A 15,977-nucleotide genomic window follows, 5' to 3' on the forward strand; every position below is an offset into this window, starting at 1 on the left:
CCAGCTCTGCATCCTGTCTATGAGGTGCTGCAACCTACAGTAGCCCTCGATACTATCAACAGCACTTCCAGCCTTTGTGTCATTTGCAAATTTACTAACCCACCCCTCAACCTCTTCATCCAAATCATTTATAAAATTTACGAAGAACAGAGGTCCAAGAACAGAGCTCTGTGGGACCCCACTCAACATTGACCTCCAGGCAGAATGCTTTCCGTCTACAACCATTCTCTACCTTCTGTCAGCCAGCCAATTCTGAATCCAGACAACCAAATCTCCCTGTAACCCATATCTCCTAACTTTATGAATGAATCTACCATAGGGAACCTTATCAAATGCCTTGCTGAAGTCCATATACACCACACCCATTTCTCGACCTTCATCGACCTGTTTCGTCACCTCCTCAAAGAACTCAATAAGATTTGTGAGGCATAACCTGCCCTTCACAAAGCCATGGTGACTGCCTTTAATCACACTATGCTTTTCCAAATAGTCATAAATCCTACCCCTCAGAATTCTTTCCAAAACCTTGCTGACCACAGACGTAAGACTGCCTGGTCTGTAATTGCCAGGGATTTCCCTTTCCAATCTGCCATGTTTTATCGCCCACTCTTTTACTCTGCCTGTATCCCTCCAGTCTCTGTGTGTCATCCTCACCATTTGCCTTCCCATCTATTTTCATATCATCCACAAACTTGGCGATAGTCCACTCACTTTCCTCATCAAAGTCATTAATATATTGTAAATAATTGTGGCCCCGGCACTACAGCACTCCATTAGTTATAGGCCATCCTGAAAATGCCCTCATTATTGCAAATCTGTCTTCTATTAGTTAGTCGTTCCTCTGCCTGTGCTATTATCCTTCCTCCAACACCACAGGTTCTTATTAATGAGCCAAGTGCATAGTATTGAATGTGTTTTCAAACTCCTCCTCCACAAATGGTGGGATTGTCCTGTGAGAAAGTGAGCACTGCAGATGTTGGAGATCAGAGCTGAAAAATGTGATGCTGGAAAAGCGCAGCAGGTCAGTCAGCATCAAAGGAGCAGGAAAATCGACGTTTCGGGCATAAGCCCTTCTTCAGGAATCAGATTCCTGAAGAAGGGCTTATGCCCGAAACGTCGATTCTCCTGCTCTTTGGATGCTGCCTGACCTGCTGCGCTTTTCCAGCAACACATTTTTCAGGATTGTCCAGTGAGGAATTTTGTGTGTCTGAATGAGATAATCTTTCATTCTTCTAAACTCTAGATCCTAAAACTACCTCTCTGTTTTAGGAGCAACCGTTTTACACAGCTAGCATTTGCCAAGATTTCTGCAAATCTGCCTCAACTTGAAAATAAACAGCATTTTTCCCCAAACCCAAAAGACTTCAGAATCTTCAATCTGAGAGACCAATGTACGGCTCTGTTTATTTTGTTCCCTTGTAATTATTTGAACACTCAGGATTATCCAGTAAACATAATTCAGTTTTAGAATCTCAATTAATATTAAACACTGTATCGTGAATTTGTATTTGCAGGCTGGCTTGGTACAGTTAGAATGTTTTTCTTGGGAACAGTTGAGTGAATTATTGATACGATCCATCAGTCTTTGGGATATATAACATTGAAACATGGCATCACACCAGCACTAAAATTAATATACCACATTATTTATTTGTTCTAAGCAAAACATCTTGTTGGTTTAATATCAGCATCATGTTCGGAACAGAAATAGTAACAATGTGAAACAGTTGACTTCAACTCTTGATCAAACATTGGAGATACCTTGCCCTTTCAGACCTGAGGAGGACTGGGCACTTCCAGGCCTGCCTTAGGGCCTGTGATGTCTGGTTGGAACATACATTGAGGGATTATCTGATCAGTGGCCATTAGCTGCAGGGTGCTTGAGAAGTGCCCTACTTCAACATTACATTTACATGGCCAATAAATTTACAAGGTTGCTGATCATGCCCATTTTGCAGTATATGAAAACATAGGAATCTCAACATGTGTACTGACTTCTGAAGGTAGATCTTTGGTATATAGGAGTAGAGAACCCCTGGCTGCTTTCCCAACTAGAACTCTAGCTAAGGAGATTAATTTGACTGTTCCATTTCAAGTGTAAATTTGAGCATAAGATGGAGCCCATTAAGGCATGCCACGAATTTTTTCATGCAGTTGCAGATTCAAATATAGCAAACGCACCCACATTCTGTTTGAATAAGATGTAGAAAGAGAAAAACATAAAGGACATTAAACTTCAGTAACCATTCTCTTATTTAAAAGTAGGACTTAATCTGTAACAACTGAATATTTTTAAAAGCCCTGTATATTGCACTAAATACTCAGATGCATTGAGCACATAGTATCTATGTGTAATAAACAGTACCCTTATGAAAAATATTTTCTCTTTTTTTAACTCAGTCAAGCAGTTTTACACCGTACAAGTTCATTGGATGAGACTGGGGAGATAGTCTGGCATTTAGCCCTCTGTCTGCTTCTAGCCTGGCTGATGGTTGGGACAGCATTTTTGAAAGGAATCAAATCTTCAGGAAAGGTAAGTGACTGGTGATGAAGACAGTTACAACTACTGACAAAATACAGATTCCCTGTAAGAATAAAACTAGAATTTATTGACTGTTGTGAAGTGCATAGTTTATATCCTTGGTGATGTTAACAGTTCCTGTAAGGTATTGAGAACAGAAAATGAACTAGTGTGTAGTAATCCTTTGTAGCTTCCACAGAGCATGGTTACCCTTTGAGGGGATACAGCCTTGAAGAGGAGCAGATATGACACCTCATGCTGCTCAATCACCTGCCAAGTGTTCAGCCACAAACTGTGTGGGTCCTGCTCTGAACAACACAACAATCAGAGAAATGACGAGGCTGAAATAAGTGTGAAAAAAAAGTGTGAAGAACAGTCACAAATTGTAATATCCACAACTGAAATTGAACATCACTAATTTCTAGCCCCAGCAATGCCCCCAACTTCCTGAATATGTCCCTCATTCTAAGGGTTTCAGTCACTGACACAGGGACTCTGGGGGAAATTCCAATTGCTGCGGAAGGCTGGGCAGGACTGGGGGAAGGGACTGAGCAGATTAGGGTCATGGTTTTATTTACCATTTGTCTGGATTATTAGAATAGTAAAGAATCATGAAATATGAAGTGTTGCATATATTCGTGAAGTTCTCATCAATTCTCCTGAATACATCTGTCATTTCCCTGAATGTGATTAATTATAAAACTAAAAATAATATTGTAGAATTTAAACTTATTTCCATGTAGCTGAGAGTTAAATATCCCCATCATGTAGCCAACTGTCTTCTGATTCACTCTTTGTTTATATTCCTATCAGTTTACAATCAGCTGGATCCAATAAAGTAAATGTTGTACCACTAATACAGGAAAATCTTCCAATTTATTCTCCATTCTCAGGTTGTTTATTTCACTGCAATTATCCCGTATGTGGTTCTGACGATACTCCTGATCCGAGGGGTTACCCTGGAGGGAGCCTGTAAAGGAATTGAATTCTACATCAGAAGCCATTCAGACTTCTCCAAACTGGCTGATGCTCAGGTAAGCTCAACAACAGAATCAATTGAATTTCAAAAATCACTTTTTTTTATTTAACGGTTCCTTCTTTTATTTTGTCTGATTGAGGTATTAAAATTTAGAATTGAAATGTACCTTTCAGTCTTTTGTTTGTATTTGGAAAGATCATTTTGCACATGTTGCGAAAAGCTAGCTGAGACTTTGTGATGAATTCTAATGAGTTAGTTTATTGTTGTAATCATCTTGGTATGAGCAGGAAGGAATCAATGCTAAGGGCTAGGATGATGAGATTAGATACAACTGGATGAGATCGGCAGTGGGATGGAAAGGATTGTTTATTCTCAGTGCCTCTTTCTTTCTGAAATCATGGATTGATTCAGTAATCAGATTTTCAGTTACAATCACTTATGAGACTATGTCATCAGTATTTGTTCAATATACATCTGTGGGATATGCGCATTGCTGGCTGGCCAGCATTCATTGCCCATCTCTACTTGCCCTTGAGAACGGCAAAGCTGTGGTAGTCCATTTGACATCTCCTGACCTGTTTAATGTCAATGATATTTGGAGTTTATCGAGAAGTGGGAGATGGCATTGTCACAATATCATCTGCACCTGAGATGTGACTACAGAGAGAAAGCAACTGAGCATCTGCTTAACCAAGTAAATTGTTTGATTGCAAAATTAACAGCACATGAACTGTGATAGTGAAGGAAATGTAACTCTCAATGAGTGAACTTAGAGTAGTTCAGAAATAAAATGCAGAATTTTATGCCCTTCCAAATGACAATTTGGGAGCAATGGGACATGAAATTGGGTGGGAAAACATTAGTTTGTAGCTTCTTGTCACTCATCTATCGTGGTGGCAGAAGATTCATGGATGGATTTTGATGCTCTGCCATTACTTATGGTGTTTAAGTGGCCAATGAATGGCCATTGAAACATCTCCTCCCTGTTTCTGCACCTACTTGTGGAGACCAGGGGACAATCATGAGGAAAAGCAAAATCAAAATCCTGTGAATTCCTATCGGGCTTCCAAGAAGGGGGAATTCATCTAAAGGCATCAATACTTTTTTGAAGGACTCTACTTCATGTAAATGGGAGGACCTGGGGGAGCTGCTGAGAGCTAAGATCCTGCCTTTCAGTTGATCTTCTCCCCCTTCCCCCACAAACCCTTCTTCCACATCAACAATAATAATGTGACTCTACGCATGTAATAGGTAATTTCACACTGAGCCAAGTTTGTAAATGTCAGGAGATACCATTTTTATAACAGCAGAGTGGTGCATATCAGAGATATTTCTCTGAACCTGAGTGCAGTCAGAAATTGCTGTGGAATTTACACATTAATAACAAGGAGCATCTGGAGCCTCACCATTTGAGTTTAAGATGGTTTGTTACAAATGTGCACTCAGTTTGACATTCATACCTATTTTAAATCTAATTTAAATCATTTTTGTGATCCAAATTAACCCCAATGTGTGCAGTTTACATTTTGCTTAACAGACTGCAGTGCAGAAAATAGCAATGTCTTTGCAGAAGATCAGATTTTTGGTCCAGTGGGGTTTTATTTCTGCTATGAGTCAATTTTGGAGGGAAAATCTTAAAGTTGGCAGCAAGTAGTCAAAGGAAAATCAAATGATGGCCCTCCTATTAAGTGAGATGGTGTTGATCAGAGCTAGTTTAATTCAGTCAGATCACATTGAGCTGCTGGACTAACTCACACTATGCTTCTTGTGGTCAATGTAGTTTTTCAGTTGAATGAGTTCAAGTGAAATCGTTCTGCGCTGATGAATTCTCCCTTCTATTTATCAGGTCTGGAAAGATGCTGCAACACAAATTTTCTACTCGACATCAGTGGGTTGGGGCAGTTTAATCACATTGTCATCCTACAACAAATTCCACAACAACTGTTACCAAGATACCATCATTGTCTGTGTTGTTAATTGTGCTACGAGTATGTTTGCGGGATTTATCATCTTCTCCACTCTTGGGCACATGGCTCATGTGCAAAACAAGCCCGTTTCAGAGGTTGCACGGTCAGGTAAATACAAAGTTAACCATACTATTCTGCTGCAGGATAGCACATATGTGTCATTTGTTAGACATCGATGGGGTACTAAAGGACACCTGGACCTGAGTGTAATTTGCCCAAAAGAGCATTGAGTCAATGGGATTAATGGAATGAGAAAGGAACAGAAAAATAATTGAGAATGATAGTAACAGGGCAACAGGCAAACATAAGACAGGTGCTCAGAGAATTCAGTAACAGAAAGATCAACTTTTGCTACATTATTGGAATTGGTGCACAATGAAGTTCTCATGGAATGATTGTGTTTATTAGTGGCTTCTATTTCCGGATTTATTTTGATGTTAAATAAAAGTTGGGTTGATAGTTAGGGAATGGTAGAACAATTATTGCGTGGCAGTGATTAGATTACTGAACAACCTGAGTATCTGTCCAGGGACAACCATGCCAACCACCACCACCTGCCTCCTCCTATTCATTCTCCCAGGATAACTCTGCCGTCCTGGAAGCAAGATTTGAGAGATTCAGCAAACCTCTAGTGATTTTGAGATGTACTCCATTTGAACTTGATTTGACACCTTCAGGAAGCCAGTGGTTTGATCCACCATGTTCCTGTTGATAGCAAGTGTTCCATTGTACACCAGCTTGAGTGGCAAGGAAGAACCACCAGCAAGGACAGGTCTGGATATTCCAGTTGTTCTGAACTCCTTGTCACTGCCCTCTTGTTTGACTGAGGCTGGAGGAGTGCATTATCTCCCACTCATCCACTACTCCATTGATAACAGCATGCATGTAAATGTTTTACCCAGTAACCACCATGGGCAATGATATAACTTAGCTAGAATGGGTTTAAACTTAGAAGATCTATAAACCAGGTTTCTTTGGGAATCCAAGATGGCGGCGACCCAGCAAGTCTGAGTCTACAGTGCTCCTCCCAAGACTTGGGCAAAGTGGGTCGCCCACCCCCACCACACTCACCAAATCATTTAAAATAGTTTTTACTTAATGTAATTAGTTGTTTAGTATTGAATTTAAACAATTTCATCTCCAGTAAAAATGACTAAAGGGGAGCCTGCAGCTCTCAGCAAGCAGGAACCCCTCCCCCACCCTCTCCAGCTGCAGCAGAGGCGTCCGCAAGCGACCCGCGGGGCTTACTTTCGGTGGCGAGCCTCGTGGGAGTAATATCCAAACTTGATGCGAAGATTGACGCTTTTATAGAAGAATCCTGAAGCCGATGGGACTCACTCTCGGCAGCGCTGCAAAAGCAAGACATCAAGGAAATCGAGCGCTGAGTCGGAGGGGCGGAGCTAAAAGCCGCGACCTCCGAAACTACAGCACAATCGGCTGTGAATCAGGTCTGGATTCTCAAACAGCGAGTCTGGACCTTAGAGAATCACATTGACGACCTTGAGAATTGAGGCTGTAGAAAAAATATTCATTTGCTGGGCCTTCCCGAACGGGAAGAGGAAGGCCAGCTTACAGTGTTCCTTGAACAGTGGCTTCCACAGCTTTTAAATCTGGAGGCTGGATCAGGCCAGGTAAGGGTGGAATGGGACTACTGGGCTGCAATACGCGGACCCGGCTCGAACCAGCGTCCCCGCCCGGTCCTGTTCCGGCTGCAGAGTTATAAGGAGAGGCAGATACTTTTAGAAGCCTCCAGAAATCTTGGAAAAGATCTCCAAGCCATGATCTATAAAGGATCCAAGATCATGTTATTCCAGGACTTTTCCCCAGCTCTGGTCTGAAAGATGAAGGTGTTTGATGAGGCGAAGAAATATTTAAGGGACTTAAGTATTCAGTACTCCTTGCGCTACCCAGCGACGCTACGCTTTAACCATGAAGGGTCCATGTATAACTTCGGATCGCTGGAAAAGACCAAGGAATTTTTGGACTCTCTTAGATAAATTGTAAGAGATAATTGATGTTGGTTTGCTTTCCCCCCACTCCGGTTTACATCCCACCCTCCCTTTTTTTAAATATATTAATCATTTTTTTACCTTACTGTTTAATATTATCTTGGGGGGTGAGGAGAAGGATTTATTTATTTGTTCTCTACTTAACGATTTTCTCCAGCTCCTTGTTTTTTTTATTTTATATATATATATATATATATATATATAGGCTGGGGGGTCTAGTTAATGTTGATGGGGGGAGGTGGTTACCTTATACTATTTTACCTCTGTCTCTAGGAGCGGGGTTGTTTTCCCTTGTTATTTGGTATTATTATATTTAATTATTACTTGTTGAGGTTGTAATTTCATAGTTATATATGTTTATACATGGTATTAACATTACCAAATATATCCAGGTGTTGTTGTAGGTTGGGGTGGGGCGAGTAGGGTGCTCACTGTTAACTCTAGTTCTGTAGTATATTTGAATTTTCTTCATCCTATTGAGGAGCGCCTGGGTCAAGGGTGGGGCACTGGTTTGGAGGGGATACAATAGACTTTTGGAAAGGAAGTGATACCCCCTGGGAACAAGGGGGAAAATCTCCATTTAAATACGTTTTATTTTTTTTATTTCAAAATAGTTTTTTATTTTACTGTTGTGAGTGTATTAGAGAGCCTTTATTTTTGTGAATTTTATATGCTCTATGCTGGGATGTTCTGGATAGGGTTTCCCCTCCTGAGGGGTCTCGGATTTGCCTGGACAATTATGGTTGATCAGTCGGTTAAGTGGTGCACCTGGAATGTCAAGGGGAGTAATTCACCAGTCAAAAGGAAGAAAATATTATCAAACCTCAAGAAAGAAAGGGTTGATATAGCTCTCCTACAGGAGACACACTTATTGGATAAAGAACACTTGAAATGACGACAGGGTGGATTTGATTAGGCCTTTTTTTCTTCTTTTAGCTCAAAATGCAGGGGAGTTGTTATTCTTATTCGGAAGAATTTCCCTTTCAAAATCCTAAATCAGATAAAAGACGAAGCTGGACAATATATTCTGATTAAAGCCCTTATAAATGGAGAGAAATATGGGATTTTAAATTTGTATTGCCCCCGGCACTTCCTTTTAAATTTATAATGGAAGCCTTCTCAAAGTTGATGGCTCTCGGTGCCTGTCATACAATTATAGCGGGAGACTTTAATTGTATTATGGATCCGGAAATAGATAGGATTCCCAAGAGTACTGCAGGAGTATCTCCCAGATCTAGACAATTGGTGGACTTGAACAAAGAGTTAGGACTAGTAAATATATGGAGATGCCTTCATCCACAGGGCAGAGATTTTTCTTTTTACTCCAATCCACACAAATGCCATACCAGAATTGATCTGTTTTTTTGCACCTCGATTTTTTAAAATTCCATATCATCCTGTAAAATAGGCAGTATTACAATTTCTGATCACTCTGCTGTATATATGGAAATCAAGGCGAGGAACAATGAGACATCACCCTGGCATTGGCGTATGGACCCCTTCCTGATGAAAGACAGTAAATTTGCAAAGTACTTCTCTCAAGAATTTAAAACTTGTTTAGAAATTAATTTAGGTACGGCTAGCAACCAATCAATGATGTGGGAGACCATCAAAGCTTACGCACAAGGTTTGATCATCTCACACTCAGCGACCCAGAAAAAATTAAAGGGAGAACAACAGCGTCTGCTCGAAGCTCGCTTAAAAGCAGCTGAAACAGCATACGCTGACAGACCTTCAATTATCAAATTGCAAAGGATTATGGCCCTTAGGACAGCTTTAAACACCACGCTTACCCAAACGGCTTAGAGGGAAATATTATTTGCAAAACAAAGGTCATATGAATTTGGTAAATACTTAGCATTTCTTGCAAAGATAAAGAAGGCCCCTCAAATATCACGTCTATCAAGGAAAGTACTGATATTTTTACTCATGATCGTAAAAGGATTAACGCAATCTTTAGAAAATTTTATTCTGATTTATATAAATCACAGGATTGTGAAGACAGGACTTGGAGGATGCAATCATTTTTAAAAACTTGACATTTGTGGACCTAACTCAGGAACAGATATCGGTCTTGAATGTTCCCCTAACAATCCAAGAAATACTTGACACAATCAGGCAACTTCAGAGCGGTAAGGCATCTGGCCCAGATGGCTTTCAAGCTGAATTCTATAAAGAATTTACAGGAATATTGGCTGGTCCACTTATGGACATGTATAACTACTCATACAGTCAGGGCTGTCTCCCGCCTTCACTGAAAGAGGCAAATATCTCTCTTATCCTTAAAAAAGGAAAGGACCCAGAAGATTGTGCGTCATACAGATCAATATCCTTGCTAAATGTATATTTCAAAATCCTCTCTAAAACGTTAGCATTGAGGCTAGAAAGTGTATTGCCACATATCATAAAGGAGGATCAGACGGGGTTTATTAAGGGCCGTAGATCATCCAATAATGTTAGAAGGGTTTTGAATGTGATTCAAGCCTGCCATCAGGGAAAGATACCAGGAATAGTAGTCTCATTACATGCGGAAAAGGCATTCGACAGGGTTGAACGGTCATATTTGTTTTACACATTGGAAAGCTTTGGCGTTGGAAAGGTGTTTACCAAATGGGTCTCAACACTGTATAGTGATCCCAAAGCAGTTGTGATTACCAATGGATTAGGCTCGGATAACTTCAGTATGGATAGGGGCTGCCGTCAGAGATGTCCTCTCTCGCCATTGCTATTTACGCTAATAATTGAGCCACTAGCAGAAGCTATACAGGCTGACCCTAATATAACGACCCCGAGGATTGGTACAGGCAAACATAAAATTACCCTTTATGCAGATGATGTTTTTCTATTCCTCAGTAATCCTTTGATGTCCGTGCCTCACTTAATCTAAGTTTAGTGTATTTTCAGGCTATAAAATTAATTTCTCAAAATCAGAGGCTCTGCCAATGGGTGGCCTTGCTAGTATATCCCACTTATTGGATGGATCCCACTTTCCCTTTCGGTGGTCCCTGGAGGGTTTTTTATAATTAAGCATTTTTATTACCCCAGCATTTGGTCAGTTATACAAGGCTAACTTTGTGCATTTACTGGAAAGGATAAGGCAGGACCTCCAGCGATGGGGAGACCTTCCAATTTCCTGGCTAGGTAGAATAGCACTAATTAAAATGAATGTCCTGCCCCGTCTCCTATACCCTATGAGAATGCTTCTGGTGATGCTGCTGAGGCTGGCACTACGTAAATCATAAGGCTGGTTGGGTTTCTTTATTTGGAATCATAGACAGCCCCTCATTAAGCTGAAGAAGCTACAGCTTCCACAGGCAAGGGGAGGATTGGATTTTCCAGATTTTAGGAAATATCAGTTAAGTTCCCTATTAAGTTACATAGCTGATGGGGTCTTGTCTGACCCGCAATCAATCTGGCTGGACATCGAGGCCTCTCAAGTAAAATGCGCACTTATTAACCTTTTATTTTCAGACAAGAGGAAAATCATTACAGATCACTGTAAAAACCCCATATTACTAAACACAATTAAAGCTTGGAATATAATGCGGCAAAATGAGGGCAACTCACATAAAACATCCCTCTATGCTCCGATAGTGGGAGCATGGGGATTTCAACTGGGGTTTACAGATGCCACTTTCAAACTCTGGAGATCCAGGAGTATCTCTTGTTTAGGGGATCTATTTAAAGAAGGGATCCTGATGTCTTTTGAACAGCTGCGTCAGAAATTCGGATTACCTAATGGAGACCTCTTTCGATACTTCCAAATTCGAGATTACATACAGAAGAAGACTACGTTATTAGATAGTCTTTATAAATCAGATAGAGAATGTAGAATGCTATGGCCAATGGGGGTATCTTCCATCAGTACTATTTATCATTTACTACATGGTGAAGTATTGGGAGATATAGACAATCTGCTTAAAATATGGGATCAGGATTTGGGACGAGAAATCTCTATGGAAACATGGAATGACATTTGGGAAAATGTCAGAAGAATCACCATCTGCAACAGAACTCAGGCTATTCAGCTGAAGATACTTCATAGGGTCCATATAGCACCGGATCGATTGGCAAAATTTAAGGCAGGAACATCTCCAATGTGTCCCAAATGTAAAATAGAGGTGGGCACTTTTGTACATTGCCTATGGACCTGTCATAAGATCCGTAGATATTGGACTAAAGTAGCAACTGCTATGACAGAAATCTTAGTAACGGAAATTAGAGTGGAACCTGCATCTCTCTTTTTGGGCTTTTCGATCTTACCCTCCCTGGATATGCACGGGAAGAGATTATTTTCTATTCTCTCTTTCTATGCAAGGAAAAATATTTTGGTAAACTGGGTGGCTGAGGGCCCCCCTGGACTTTCAATTTGGCACAGATTAGTTATGGAATGTATTCCCCTTGATTTCCTTACAAATATGGTGCACCAAAAGACCAAATTATTCCATGAAATATGGCAGTCCTTCTTGAATTATATAAATACATATATTTCGGCCGTCCTAACAAGGGCTTTTATTTAATTGAAATGGCGAACCTGGCTGGTCCGTGGCCCCTTGGGAGAGGAATCCCGCACGAATACGGGTTTTGTTACATATGATGTTAATACATTTTCAGCATGTATCTCACTACCCAAATTCTGTGTTATCCGTTGAGTTTTTGTTTCTCTTAATTTAATAATGTAAGAGACTTAATTCTGCACTCTGGTTAGTTGTCGGTTAGATTAGTAGTTAGTTGAGTTTTTTTTGTCTTTTTTTTGTTAAATTTTGGTTATTATTTATTTAAGATTTAATTGTATATCAATGTTTATGCTTGGGTTTTTTTTATTTTGTAAACTTGTAAAAATGTTAAATTTTCAATAAAAATACCTATAAAAAAACAAGTTACTTTAAAATTATTGATTCCCATTGAAAGTAGGCACTATTCAACAAATGTACAGAACTGATTTAACATAGTTTCAGATATGAAATTACTGACCTTCGACATATCCAGTTCACAATTAAGATGTCACAATCTCACCATTCTGAATTACTGATCTCATGCCCATACATTCATCCTTATATTCAGGGTGTGCCACATGGTATGTTCCAGAAGTAATTGGAATGTCTCAGCTGAGACTTTTTGAATTTGCCTCAACATCAGTGACTATACGGAATTAAATGTAGCAGTGTGTGTTGATTGTACGCAGGACTAATATTATCATTTGTTTTGTATCCATTGTTCAGGGTTTGTTTTGGACTTTATTGCTTACCCAGAGGCCCTTGCACAGTTGCCATGGGCAACTTTATGGTCCATTTTATTTTTCTTCATGCTGCTCACTTTGGGACTTGACACATTGTTTGCAAGTTTTGGTAAGAATGACATCTTTAAGTTCAACAATAATGTTACTTAATTTAACCAATCTCTTTCTACTTCTATAAAAGGAACTTATCTAAGCTATTATGTTTGGAACTACTGCTGATGATTGTAATGCATGAGAAAACAATGTTACTCTATAGTCAAATTCTCCACAATGTCTTAATGAAACCTCAGCTTGGTTGAATGAAGCGTGTTCCAAGTTGTAGGAAAGAAATATTCAGGTCATTGTTACCTAACATCTGGAAGATTTACAGTGGAATTCATGTTTTTTAAAAATCTGCATTCATGTTCAGTCGCTGTTCACAATTTTGTTTTTCTTCATTCATTCATGGGATGAGATCATTGCTGGCTAGGCAGCATTTATTGCCCATCTCTAATTGCCCAGATGGCAGTTAAGAGTCAACCACATTGCAACGGGTCTGGAGCCACATCTAGGCCAGGCCAAGTAAGGATGGCAGCTTCCTTCTCTAAAAGACATTAGGAAATCAGGTCAGCTTTTCCAACAATCAATTCATGGTCATCATTAGATTCTTAATTCCACCAACTGCCGTGGCAGGATTTGAGCCTGGGTCCCTTGGGTATAATCTCTGGATTAACAGTCCAACGGTAATACCATTAGGCCATTGCTTCCCCTTTCCTTGTTCTTTCTGTTGTATCATACAACTCATATTTCTGTTTCTGCTGCCAAGTTCTAGGTGTCTCAATATAATAACTATCATTTTTAATGTACATCTAGACCCTTCTCATCAGGAACAGGATTTGTTAAAATGTATTGAGCAGCAATTATGTTGTGATTCAGTTAACAGACTAATCTGGAGGCCTGGATAAATGACCTGGAGACATGAGATCAACCTTCACCTCTATGTCAAAAAAGAACTGCAGATGCTGGAAATCAGAAATTGCAGGAAGAACTCAGCAGGTTTGGCAGCATCTGTAGAGAGGAAGCAGAGTTAATGTTTTGTGTCCAGTGACCCTTCTTCAAAAAACAGCATTCTGAAGTAGGGTCACTGGATCTGAAATGTTAATTCTGCTTTCTCTCCACAGATGCTGCCAAACCTGCAGAGTGTTTCCAATAGTTTCTGGTTGTGTTTCACGTCAGTGTCTGAGGAATTTGAATTCAATCAAATAAACCTGGATGAAATAACATTGCTGTCAGTAATTTTGACTGTAGAGCTATCATTGTGTCAGAAAAACCCATCTGACACCTAATGCCTTTTATAGAAGGAGATTGTGTGTGAGAGACCTTCTTGAAAACCTCAGAACCATAATCATATGTTAGACCCTGGAATCCTTGATGTGCATTTTGCTTCAATGCTTTATGTTATTAAAGAATCTAACAGAATATTTATTGCAGCTCACTGTTATATTCAAACATTATATTCACGTACGCTTCTCGGTGAGTATGAAAGTACTCAATTACAACATGCAGCACAGTTTGTCAGTATGTCATGCTTGAAGTGGCCCAAGTCAAGATAGTTTCTGAGACCTTTCTGCTTTTAAGTCACATAATTATGCAGGGTTTGTATAATGTCTTACAGGTTATTATATTAGATAAGATTCTCTACTGTGTGGAAACAGACCCTTTGGCCCAACAGGTACACACCGACCCTCCGAAGAGTAACCCACCCAGACCCATTCTCCTACGTTTACTCCTGACTAATGCACCTAATACTACAGGCATTTTAGCATGGCCAACTCACCTAATTTGCACATCCTTGGATTGTGGGAGGAAACCAAGCATCCGGAGGAAACCCATGCAGACATCACAACCCACACTCATTCCACACAGACAGGCACCCAAGGCTGGAATTGAACCTGGGTCCCTGGCACTGTGAGGCAGCAATGCTAACCACTGAGCAACCTTGCTGCCCCACAGTGCTGTGGTAACATATTAATTGTGAGGCATGAAACAATAACCCTCTCTGAAATAAAGTGGCAAGCAACTCAGTTGTGGCTCATTGCTCCGATAGGAAAAATAAACCAGATGAACTGCCTGGCATCAGAAACAGCAAAGGTACAATCTTACCAATCAGTGTTGCAAACTCTTCTGCAATACAATCTGAGAGAGTTCTCCCACACATTGTTGAACTAAATGTCTAATATTGTCGTTCCCACTGAATCACAGCCTATAGCCCACATCTCAGAATCTTCTATCACCCACCCTGAGATGGTGAGTTACTTTCAGGAGACATTAGCAAGCCTCCATTTTCCAAACATTGCTCTTATACAATTCTGCCCATAGACAGAGAAATCTCTCCCCATTGGCTCCTTTAGTTCTCTTGGCTGCCATTTCTCTGGTGGTGGATTTATCTAAGACTTGGTATAAATCATTAATTAATCACTGATAACTTTTGTTTTACGTAGAAACAGTAATAACAAGCCTGCTGGACCAGTTTCCTGAGTTCCTTAGGCCAAAGCATCTTTATCTGACAGCTGGTCTTTGTTTGTTGTTTTATTTCCTTGGCCTTCTGTTTGTAACACAGGTAAGTTGTAGCTTAGTCATTTGCTATGTTTCCACATGAGCAATCAACCCTCTCTAGACAAGGATACTCAGTAAAATGAGACACTGTTTCATAAATCACAAAGAATTAAGTTCAGTCTAAATAAGCTCCCAGCATTTAGAACCCCACTGCTGGTTTGGTTTTGGACCAGGGGTGGTGATAAAAATGGATAATTGGCAGTCCAGAATAAGAAGAATTAACTGGAGGAGAGCTGACTTCAATGGGCAAAGAATGGAGCTGAGCCAGAGAGACAGGAACAAAATTATGGTGGGAAAAACAGTCACTGAACAAAGGGCTATGTTTAAAATAGACATGATTCAGGTACAATCAAGGTATGTTCCCTCAAAAAGCAAAAGGAGAACAAACAAATACAGAGCTCTGAGGATGAACAAAGGAGATAGAATACAAAATGAAGAAGAAAAAGTGAGGTTATGATGAGTGTCAAGACAAAAACTTCAAGCAGAACACTAAGGTTCAAAGGGGAAATGAAAAGCATATTGGAGAAGTGAAGGGGGTTTAATAAGAAGATTAAGGTCAGAGGTAAAGCCACCATGGGCCTCCTGGGCCACAGAGAGGCGACGAGTGATGGTTTAATGTGAGAATCACCACACCTCAGGGAAGGGGAGAGGTTGATACTTCGTGGTA

The 15,977-nt window shown here is 40.1% G+C and overlaps 1 protein-coding gene across 1 annotated transcript in view; it reads left to right on the forward strand.

Annotated features, from left to right (window-relative positions):
* Nucleotides 1-15,977, forward strand: part of LOC132819997 (sodium- and chloride-dependent neutral and basic amino acid transporter B(0+)-like) — a 205,135-nt gene that overhangs the window by 180,359 nt on the left and 8,799 nt on the right. Inside the window, exons 15-19 of the mRNA XM_060831928.1 lie at nt 2,401-2,533; nt 3,415-3,555; nt 5,347-5,575; nt 12,699-12,824; nt 15,196-15,314. Coding sequence (XP_060687911.1) covers nt 2,401-2,533; nt 3,415-3,555; nt 5,347-5,575; nt 12,699-12,824; nt 15,196-15,314 — 748 coding nt within the window. The remainder of the gene's footprint in view (nt 1-2,400; nt 2,534-3,414; nt 3,556-5,346; nt 5,576-12,698; nt 12,825-15,195; nt 15,315-15,977) is intronic.

Source organism: Hemiscyllium ocellatum, chromosome 11 (assembly GCF_020745735.1).
Source record: "Hemiscyllium ocellatum isolate sHemOce1 chromosome 11, sHemOce1.pat.X.cur, whole genome shotgun sequence".
Lineage (NCBI taxonomy): Eukaryota > Metazoa > Chordata > Chondrichthyes > Orectolobiformes > Hemiscylliidae > Hemiscyllium > Hemiscyllium ocellatum.